General features: G+C 39.6%; 1 protein-coding gene across 4 annotated transcripts; it reads right to left on the reverse strand.

The window, feature by feature from the left end:
- Positions 1-1,143: 1,143 nt before the first annotated feature.
- On the reverse strand, positions 1,144-10,695 carry kansl1l (KAT8 regulatory NSL complex subunit 1-like). 4 transcript variants are annotated; one of them, XM_057336934.1, is made up of 16 exons: positions 10,505-10,695; positions 9,279-10,286; positions 6,342-6,483; positions 6,092-6,268; positions 5,815-5,939; positions 5,089-5,293; positions 4,277-4,403; positions 4,049-4,186; positions 3,528-3,674; positions 3,243-3,346; positions 3,030-3,145; positions 2,880-2,943; positions 2,689-2,789; positions 2,220-2,355; positions 2,054-2,132; positions 1,144-1,777 (listed from the first exon to the last, which is right to left on the reverse strand). In XM_057336934.1, the coding sequence occupies exons 2-16, from the start codon at positions 10,217-10,219 to the stop codon at positions 1,770-1,772; spliced, it is 2,610 nt and encodes an 869-aa protein (XP_057192917.1). In that variant the 5' UTR covers positions 10,220-10,286; positions 10,505-10,695; the 3' UTR covers positions 1,144-1,769. The 4 variants fall into 4 exon arrangements, with proteins under 4 accessions (XP_057192917.1, XP_057192918.1, XP_057192915.1 ...); XM_057336935.1 differs by having other exon boundaries at positions 3,030-3,067; positions 4,277-4,406; XM_057336932.1 differs by having other exon boundaries at positions 4,277-4,406.
- Between the last annotated feature and the right edge of the window lie 179 nt (positions 10,696-10,874).

Raw genomic sequence — 10,874 nt, forward strand, 5'->3', positions numbered from 1 at the left:
GTACATTATTATGTTTTAAAAGTATTCTAAAGTGTCTAGATTAAGTTACAAAACTTGTGTAATCTAACGAAAAGCGTGTATTTTGTAATCTGTAGTGAAATACATTTTAAAAGTAATCTTCTATGATAGACTATCTATTTTACTGGATTTGATCATTGTGACCGTTTATCCTATATTCATACAGTTAGAATGCAATTTTTTCCTCAACCGAAGGCATGAATTTGTGAGGAATTGATTATTGATGTGTCATTAATGAACTCATATCATCCCACACACTTGATCGAAACACTGCATCATGCGCTCCCTGTGAAACTCCCCCTGCTGGTGGAAATAAATCACTGACAATGTCTCACTGGATCTATAAATAATGATCTCCAATGATCTGAGTTCATAACAAAGGAAAACGTGACAGAAAAAGAGGCTTATTCAGCTCTCAGAACAGTGAAGACCAATACTATGGCTATCCACAGACTATTTTCACTGATTTCTGAAACAGGCATGAAAAAAACACAGACTACTGTCATGAAACTCTCTAAAACAGAGATTAATGCTGTTGCTTTGTTTTGTGCATAATATGCGAACTCCTTACACAAAAGCTGCTTTAAATCGTAAGATACTATTTATACAATATTATGTTTATACAGTATAATAATGTATATTGTTATATTATACTAGATGAGACTCTCTAATGAGTCAATAGAATGCATTTTAGAATCTTCACTGAACTGCATTGTAATTCTATTCTACTGGAATTCATTTTAAATTAAATCTCCAACTGTTATCTACAGTACAGTATGTCCCAAATGGTTAGAATGCGGTCTTAAAAGGTAGCTGTCTATGTAGGCAGTAGGTAGTTCACTCAGCTTTGAGACAGAGACTGTACACAAAGGCCTACACTTTGTAGTTTTATAAGATGAACCTTTGACTTTTGAGGAATATCAGGGTACAGGGACATGATAACCTTTCTATGTCATAGGCAAGCACAGACAGACAGAGGCAGTAACCTTGACCCCTACTTATAACCAATTAGCCAAAGCCAGGCATGGTGTGTTTGTGAGATGCCTAATCAGCTTACTGCTGAAAGAGATCAAACACTACACACACACCCGAGTGCGCACACAAACACACGCGCACATTTATTTTAAATGCAATAGGATTTAGATCTGCCAAAGCTTGACATACAGAGTGGAAAAGATTGCCGTTTCATCCCTACAGAGACAGCAATATGGTCTATGTCAGTAAATGTACAACATTAGTGCCCCTATATGGTGGATTTTATTTGTGATACATATAATGAAATTGTTATAATATATCTCACAAATGCTGTACAGGTTTCTTTGCTAAATATTCCTCTAAGAAAATAATTTTATTGGGCTCACCAAAAATAATATGAAAATGTTTATTAGAAAATGAAGAGAGTTAACTTCCACATGGAGAAAAAATTACAAACCTTTTACAAACCTCCATTTTAGCATATGTACTTGAGTGAAGCTTCGTCTGAAGCATATATTTAATATATTTAAAAGCCTGTTAAACGTCACACTTACATAAAAATATCACATAAAAATAAGTCAAGTTAAAATAGGTTACATTAATAGCGTAACATCTCACAGAGTGACCAGTGCATTTAGGGGCTGTCCCAGATATTTATAACAGTAATAAATAGGTCATCAGTAACCTGATGTTTTTCTTTTTTTAAATAGCACCATGAGGGCTGAGAATCTGCCACAGTGTGATATCATTTCCTGCTCCATGCCATATGTTGGCATCTAGAAGTCTGTAAACAACACAAAATTATTAGTTACATTAACGGCATTTATTAATTTCTATTATATTAACGCTCCGCATTTCAACACAATTGCACAATTTTTCTATTATTCTCTCCAGTTTGTAGTTATTGAGTTTGTGAAAAGACTAAAAATTACGAATTTATTTATTTAGATTATCTCAAGAGGCATTTTGACGTTTGTCTGTCTGTGACTGTGCACATGTCATTTCTTGTTTGTCCAACAGAGAGCGATATTGTGTCATCGTAGTCAGAGAGTAGCATTACCATAGCCTTCATCACACCCCAGAGCTTCCTTGTCTTCATCACTCAGTGAAAACACACGTTTTTTCCATGGAGGCACTGGCTAAACAACACAAGAGGTAAACAGTTCAGATAGCATTTATCCTGAGATGACGTTAAATGTTATATTTAAGATTGAGAATAAATTCACTTCTGTGTCATCCACACTGGCTTCTGTCTGGCCTTCAGGAGGACTGGAGATCCAGGTAGAGGGGACTGGAGAATCTACCGGTGAGTGACAGTAAGCATGTTGCTCTGATACAGCAGAGCAGCTTCTTCTGGATGACCTGCAGAGAGAAAAAGACAACGTGAGAGAGGTTTTAATGCAATGGGGTGGTTTCCCGCACAGGCATTATCTTAAGTCAGGACTAGGCCTTAGTTAAATTAGGACATTTACAGTAAGTAATTTTTACAAACATGGCATACAAAAAACATCACTTGTGCGCATTTTGAGACAGTGGCACTGATGTATTTTAGGATGTCAATGCAAGTTGTTTCCAGTTTAGACAGCTCTAACATTTACTTTAGTCTGGGACTAGTCCCAAACCCTGTACGGGAAACCACCCCAATACGTAAATGTACAATACCCTTACCATGAACATAAGCACACACACACAGACCTGTGTCTTCTGCTCAGATTCGAGGAGGACCAGCGGAGCTTCTCTTTATGCTCATAACTCTGGTGTCTCTGTCTGAAATCCTCGTCTGTTATTGATTCTAACTGAAACAGATCAAGCGCCAAACTGATATTTATTTAATTTCCTTTAATAGTCTTATTTTAAACCTACAAGAGTGCAAAAAATAAACTAACCACTCCTTCATCCTGTTCATCTTCCTCCTCGTTCAATAAAGAGAAAATATCCACCTTTCGCCAGCTGAAGTAAGGGAAGACAATAGAACAGATAAAAAATTAAGTTTCAGAACACCCAGTGTCAACGCTGTTGTGTTGAACATTCAATACCTGGGCGTCAAAATATGTTTATACTGATGTCTTTCCACCTTAACCGAGGAGACCAGAGACATCGGAATGTCATCAATACCAAAATCACTCTCACTGCTTCTGCTGCGCAAAGAGAACTAAAAAGAGTTTTAATACATTATTTTGCATAAAACATGATTCTTTAACTGTATAAACTGAGACATATTTAATGTGAGGTTTGGTCAAAGGTCAGACCTGCGAGTTCCTCTGTTGTGTAGGTGTGCAGTCAACAACATTTTCTAAAGATTCCTCAAGGTTTTCATCACTCGGGGGGGACACATCAGACCAGTGTGTAACATCTGACATATGTATAAGATACATCAATATATTGGTCTGATCAATATCAAACCCAATATAAATAAAAATGCAAAAAAATGTAATGTAAATACTTACAGTATATGATGCATAAACCATTTTGGCCATTTCAGGAAAGTAAATGACAACATATTTGTACTAAACAACATGGGAAATGTAACATACCTGTAAGCCAATCTGAGCAGCGTCTCTTCCGCTTTTCCTCCCTGTGAGCTTTACGATGGTGATCTCGGGCACATGCCCATCGTATGGGGGTGCTATCCCTCCTGTGTTTCTTCAAATGCCTGCTGTTTTTTGGTTGGTGTTTGCAATCTGTAACCAAGCATTACTGCTACAAAAATATGTTTCTTTGTGTATGTCCAGGGCCTGGTTCAATCCCAGCCCTGCATTAAGACTTTATCATGACCGTCAGCTCTATATTTGGGCTAAGAGCTCTTGTCCATCACCAGAAGTGATTGTAGACATATGACCTTTAAAAAGATATTTTCAAAGACAAGCCAGTCTAGAAAAAAGAGGTTTATTGTTGCTTTATGGCATCCTCTCGGTGCTTTGATATGTTTAGATAAAAGGTAGAAAACCCTTGGGAGGAACCAAGCTCACCCTCGTCAGGCTGTGACTTTTATACAAAGTATAACATACGGTAAATACATACAAGTAAAAATACCATGGTATAAGATGATGCTTACGAAATAAAGATCTAGGTCCTCTGCATCTAGAGCTGAGAAGGTTCTGTGATCTAAGGAGATCAGACTTCAGAAAGAGAGGTCGCTGCTGCAAGTTCTCTGCATGCAGAGCGTTTTGCCGATGGAGCCATGATGGGGTATCTATGGGACATGGAAAAACACACTATCAAAATGTGCTGTTTATAAAATGTAACACACACAAGCTAGTTTTGAAAAGGAGCCTCTCTCTACCTGAGGAGAGCGAGAGGACAGGATGCACTTTGCCCGTTGATTTCTCTTTTCTGTGAGGGCATGTCGGGTCTGTGCACGCAGTTGCAGGATCACATTTGAGACAGAGAGAGCAGAAAGAATCCAGGACCTGCTGAGAGAAAGAGAGAGGAAAATGTTAAAGGAAGTTTTCAAATGAGGTTTTGGGAGGGTTATGGTAGATGAGTGGATTTCAGCTTTCTGGGAATCACTAAATCGTGTCCTCGTGATGCTTAAGAGGTGATTTGAATCTTAAAGGCCTTGTGCATTAGAACAAATAAAGTGACCTTAACATACGCAACCCAAGTTAATGAACCCAGGCAGTGATCCAGAAAAATTGTCGTGACAAAAGCAAGGTGTCAAGGACAATCACGGCACAGCTATAAAATGTGTTTCATAAACAAGGCTAAAGGAAGTGCACCAGGCACCAGCTGGAAAGTGATGCGAGTTATGGTGCAGTTTGAAGAGAGTTGGCACAAAAAGAACCCAAATCGCTTTATTAAAGGAAAAGCACATCCCAAAATATATTGTTTTCTGCTTACACGTCATTTTTAAAGTGCGTCCTTGCATCCACGTGTGAACATACTGTATGTATGCTTTCATGCCACTTCTTTCTATTCTGTAAATTTGATTTTTGAAAAACTTATGATGTAAGAACTTTGCTAATAGTTTATGCGTTGAAAAGCATCTGCATTGAACATCTGCACAAAACAACATGCCATAACCCACAACATTGTTAATTCTTTTTTTAAATCAGGAAAAATTCCTTCAAAAAATGTGGGAAAAAATGGGTCAACCTGTTCTCTATGAGACGGCGGGTCCATTATGAAAAGCAGAGGTTTGTGATATGTCAGAAGGGGGCGGGTGCGGGCTGACACACAGGTGACCTCCACCTGAAGTGCACATTGTCTATGGTGATACGCTCGCTTTCTCTTCTGTCCCGTCTTTTTAAAGCCCTGCGGACCATTGGAGAGACTGACAGCAGTGTCTGCCTGTACCTGGCTGCAAAAGAGAGGAAAAGATCTTGATTATATGACAAACGTCTTCAATTTTCCTCGACTGTTTTTCATTTTCATTTCAGATCTGTCTTGCTCATTCACTCTTTTATCGAGCTGAATGATTCATTGACCTTCACATGAGATTGACATACATTTACACAAATATGTTTCAGAACGAGGAAGCTTATACAGTGCTCTGAAAACAAAATCCATAAATGAACTGCAAGCAAAATGTTTCCTCTCAGGTTCCTGTGAAGCATAGATAAGATCCTTTGCGCATTTAAACAAGCAGCGAACGCTATTTGAAAGTGAATATTCAACTTTAAAAACAGTCCATGGGGTTATACTGTACATATTTTACAAGTTCACTTGCTCAAAAACAAATATAATACTATTATGAAGTATTTTGAAGGTAAACCGATTTGGCTTGCTGTCCAGGATAAAAGTGACAGTCAATCCTAAAAGTCATTTTAGCAATGAAACTGATTTGGGTGTGGAATGAACAAAGCTTCAGGTGGTCCTGACCTGCCGAAAGCGGTCTTCTGATGGTCTCTCCAGTGACAGCGGGGTCTTTTGGTCACGGGTGACGAAGAGGGTGAGGCACAGAAAGGTGGCATGAGGCTGTTTACAATCTGAGTCAGCTGGGCACTCTTTGCACACACAAAAAAAACATGCAACACGCTACGGACAGATGGATTTATTCCAGGTGTATTTGTGTATTTCTAAACTCTTGCATGACAGAAAGAACAGCTTTCACACTGAAGGATTTTCATTACATGGATGTCTTTTGAGAAGTACTCACCTGTCTTTCTATGTTCCTCAGAAGACGTGTGGGGCTGCTGGGTTCCATGTCTACATCAGATGTCAAATCTTGCATGTTCCCAGCAGTAAATGACAGATCTATAGTCTCTGTCCACAGTGTGTGCTGGATCTGCCTGTCTGTGAGGGGCTGCGTCTCAGCTAAAACCACATGACCCTGCTTGACAAGTTCAGTTTATTGTTATTTAAAAATCAAAGGTAGAATCTGTTCGTAGCTGTGCTATGTGTTTTACCTTATTTGTGAGGATCTGCTGGTGAAGTTCTCCAACCTGTTGAATCTGAGAGTCAAGCTCAGTCAATCTCATCTGGAGCCACGTCCAGCGGCTACACAGTTCCGCTCTTTCCTTCAACCACCTCCATTCACAGCCATGACATCTGCCCTCCCACAGAGATAAAGAGAGTAAGAAAAATCATTACAGAAGCTGACATTTTATCCAATGTGACTTACAGGAGCATATACTTGCAGATAAGGTTTAAGTTTGGGATTACTTGTTTGCAAAACAATGGAAGACAATGAGAGTAATTCAACAACAATTATTAGTTTTGGAAATCCATTTGGTGACAAAACTATAACAATAATTTATGTAGGTTAACGTGGCCATTTTCTACCCTTTCTCTTACTATGAATGTATACTTAATAAAAAGTCATTATTACCCTGACTACTTCTAATCGACCTGTTCTTTTTTTACTTAATTTTAGGCCATAAATATATATGTTAGACTCTTGCCCCATGCTGCTGCATTACAGAAAAAAATCCAGGAATATCTCCAGAGCAGTGAATTAACACACATACAGTGGGAAGCGTGAGATGTTTTGCTTGGACAACAGCCCTTCTGGTCCCTGTATAAACAAACACTTGACCTCTCTAGTCAGTCTACTCTCTTTCTCTCTTCGGTGGACACAGTCTTGCCTCGACAAACAACTGACAGTTTATTCACTCCTCACTAGAATTTAAAGGTCCAGTGTATGAAATTTAGCGGCATCTAGTGGTGAGGTTGCGAATTGCAACCGATGGCTCACTCCACCTCTCCCCCCTCCCTTTAGAAGCACTACAGTGGCTGACACAGGACAAACATGTTGTCACGTTTCCGCTTCTTTGCCGAAGCAGATAACGTATTTACGAAACGCGATATGTAGTTTGTCCGTTTAGGGCTACTGTAGAAACAACATGGCGAATTCCATGCAAGGGGACCTGCGGTGTATGTAGATAAAAATAGCTCATTCTAAGGTAATAAAAACATAACGAATCATTAAGTAAGGTCTTTATACACCTCTGAAGACATTGATATGTATATTTTATTGCATATCTGTCAATAGATCCTCTTTAATCTTCCACATTGCACCTTTAAGACTAAAGATGGCCTTCTTGCATTTGTTGACTGCTCAAGGGTGATCCCTTGAGTTACGAAAATCCTTTTGCATTTGTGATGTTTCTATATTACTACTAGGCTTTCCATAAACCTTAATATAATGTTGTTTAACACATTTCTTTCTGCACGCTATGCAATTTGATTGAATGAAAAATGGCCTGAAATTGTTCCAAATCAGTGTCTGCTTGGTTAAATGTTCTGGAGCCAGGCTACCTCAATTTATTTTAACAGAATGAAGTGAACACAACCATTTCAAGACATAAACATCTGTGAAGATCAGATATCTAAAACATTGTAGCTAAATTCCCAAATTCAGCTTTTCCAGAAAATAGCAATAGTCAGTAACACCCAATAAGACAAATAATTCTCATACCCTGCCTTGCCCAGTTTCCAAAACCCATAAACACAAACTGTTATAGACCTACTTAACCTTATTTACCATTGTTTATTAGACTGCCTGTGAAATCATGTTTATTAGATCGCAAATTTCAAATACATTCCCCAAAGATGTTCTTTTGATATCAGATGAGAGTGGGCGAGGAAATCACAGAGAGAGATTTGAAACCTACAGGTCGGGAAGGGTGGCCCGGTCTGTATTTATTTACTCATACTATGAGAAAGGAGAGTGCAGCTGTCTGTTTCAGTGAGGCAAGAACAGCCAGCTGCACATGAACACATTGAATAAACATGGTGACAATTTCTCAACAGCTGTGTACGGAACACTGCGGCTCTGTGCATGCGTGTGTGAGCAAATCTCCTGAAGAAACATATGGCACAGACAGTGCCAAACGCTTCCTCTCTCCATCTTATATGAGGCTGGTTGTTTTTCCAACCTTGTCGATCCTCTCCCTGCCTGCCTGCCAAGACGCATGACCACCCTGGCATTAAAATTTCTTTCTTTTTTCACTTTGCCTTAGTGCCTGAATGTAGGGATTTACTATAACACTGCAGTTCACTTTACTTTAACACCCAAGGTTACAATGTATTTGCTATCAAGACAATAGACACTTTCTTGTTTATAATTTCTATACGTTTTATTAGCGTTAGCTTTTGGCCCAACAGATTGATCTAACATAGAGGCTCTCCTTTTCTCCGGTGATATTTGTTTTATTTGTTTATTTATTTCTGAGATGTTGGTCTCATTTTTATTAGTTGTTGTTTTTTTACCCTTAGTTGATTGTACAGCACATTGGTCAACCTTGCATTGTTTTAATTGTGCTATTTACATCAAATAAAACAAACAAACAAAACAAAACAAAACAAACACTTTCTGACTTAAAAGTGTACGCAAACAAAGATTTTGTGTGGATTCTCAGGTAGTCTGTTTTCAAAAAGAAAGAAAGCTGAATTCACTTTTAAGAATAAAATAGTTGAAGTGAAGCCTTTTTAAAATCTGTCTTTGTCATGGTCACCTCCATTTCTTTTTATTGTTAATCAGAAAATCTATCTTCAGATGCAACAGCAAAAACAAATTACCCCAAAATGACAATTTTATCATTATTTGCACACTCTCTTGCCTTTAAACGTGCTTATACTCTTCTTTTTTCTGATCTCTAAAAAGATTGTTGGTTTGGTTACACCAACCCAGATTCATTTATAATCCAACGATTGGTTTTGTACAAATTTTACCCAACCATGGTTTAAAAACAAGCATTTTTAGAGAGTATAATAATACAGTGATAAAACAAATTTGTCGTTCATGTCTGCCTTGCATCTCCAACACCTTGCATATGTGCACACAACCTTGATAAGACAAAAAAGCATCCATTGACATTTATTGAACCATCCATCATACTCACAGTGATGCTGCTGAGCTCCCTTTAGCATCTTCATGGTCCGCTTCATCATCTGAGCTACTGCTTAGTGTGGCATCTGAATCCAGAGACTCCAGCATCCCAGGCAGAACTGCACACCCGCATTGTGCCAAATTCTCCAGGTCACTGGATTTCAGAGATTGCTCGTGTGTTTGAGGGATCTGTCCTAGGACATCTTCCTCAGCATTAAACATCTCATGTGTATGTGTAAAAAAACCACCTGATGCCATGGGGGACTTGGGGCAATAGCTGACGGTAAGAAGTTTTCTCCTCAGACCTTCTAGTTGGTGGATGTAGTGCCGTGAAGCGTGCTCACCGAGCATCGCCAACAGCCTCTTCTGTAAGCGATTGGCTTGATCTACCAATGCAGCATTCTGGGAAATGTTCCATAATGAATGAATCCTCAACCCTTCCTCCAGAGTGCCATCACATGCCTTGTTTAAACCACTGGGGTGATCTGTTCCTTGTGGTATCATTGTACCGTGTGCATCACTTTCCCTATTGTTGTACTGGGCACCACCCTGACAACCTCTTGGTGAATAATAGTCGTGCCACAAAGAGCTTGAGTTGAGATTGGGCACTGGAGGTCCGTTTTCCTCCAGAGTGGGCATGAAACACGTTGGTGGAGCACCTGCGGGAGAATTTTGGGAGTTTTGGTTTATGGACAAAAGCGTGAGCAGGGGTTCTGGGCTTGAAAGCAGAAAGGCTTTTGGCCCCGGGCCTTGAAACGCAGGTGACAGGAGCATCTCTGAAAGCTGAGGCGACCCTTCGGGGGACAAAAAATCCAGATGGATCAAGGAAGGATGGTTCAGCCAAACCTTCTCTAAATCCACACCACCTAGAGCAATACTGCTGAAGTCCATATTTCCATCTAGAGCTGGAATAAATGTTTTCTGGTCTGCTGTTTGGATGAGAGATGAAGTCATTCTTCATACAGAGTGATAGATAGATTCAGTTGTTATATCATCTGAAGCTGTGCACGAGAGAGCAGATCTGCAAAAACAGAAAGTTTAAGGGGTGTAAATAGCAATGATTGTTAAAAAATGTTTATGAGATCCTCTAACTATCAATAACAAACATTTAAAGGGTGATCGAGGACAATCTGTGTAGCTATAACAAATACAGATAACAGCCGTCTGTGAATATTTGTGAACGGTTTTGATCACGTGCGAACTTAATGAAAATAACGGCAATAACGGCACATATCTCACCTTCCACCGAAGCTCGATCCTTTCAAAAGCAAGTAAAGAAAAATAAATGATCTCATATAAACAGATCATCCACAGATGTAATCCTGAAAGTGAAAAACATATTAATCGATCGGTTTTATAAGCAGAAAACGATTGATCCCGTCCGGTTTACTTTCACGCCGCTGAACAGCTGCCGCCGGAGAATCAAACCGAGAGAGAGAGAGAGGGAGGGAGGGAGAGAGGGAGAGGGAGAGGGAGAGGGAGAGGGAGAGAGCGAGAAGAGAAGCGACGAGAGGAAGAGGAGAGAGGGGGGAGGGATAGAGAGAGACGAGAGGGAGGCCGCACGAGGGAGGGGGGACGGGTGAGGCGGAGACATGGGCAAGAGGGCGAG

The sequence above is a fragment of the Triplophysa rosa genome, linkage group LG6 (assembly GCF_024868665.1).
Source record: "Triplophysa rosa linkage group LG6, Trosa_1v2, whole genome shotgun sequence".
NCBI classification, from domain to species: Eukaryota; Metazoa; Chordata; class Actinopteri; order Cypriniformes; family Nemacheilidae; genus Triplophysa; species Triplophysa rosa.

What these genes read in the sequence shown, in the direction of transcription:
- kansl1l (XM_057336932.1), bottom strand. Translation starts at nt 10,219, where the DNA reads ATGACTTCATCTCTCATCCAAACAGCAGACCAGAAAACATTTATTCCA. An exon ending in GGGAGCTCAGCAGCATCACT is followed by an intron (nt 6,484 to 9,278) that starts GTGAGTATGATG and finishes GTGGGAGGGCAG; the next exon opens with ATGTCATGGCTGTGAATGGA. An exon ending in CTGCTCAGATTGGCTTACAG is followed by an intron (nt 3,347 to 3,527) that starts GTATGTTACATT and finishes TACATATGTCAG; the next exon opens with ATGTTACACACTGGTCTGAT.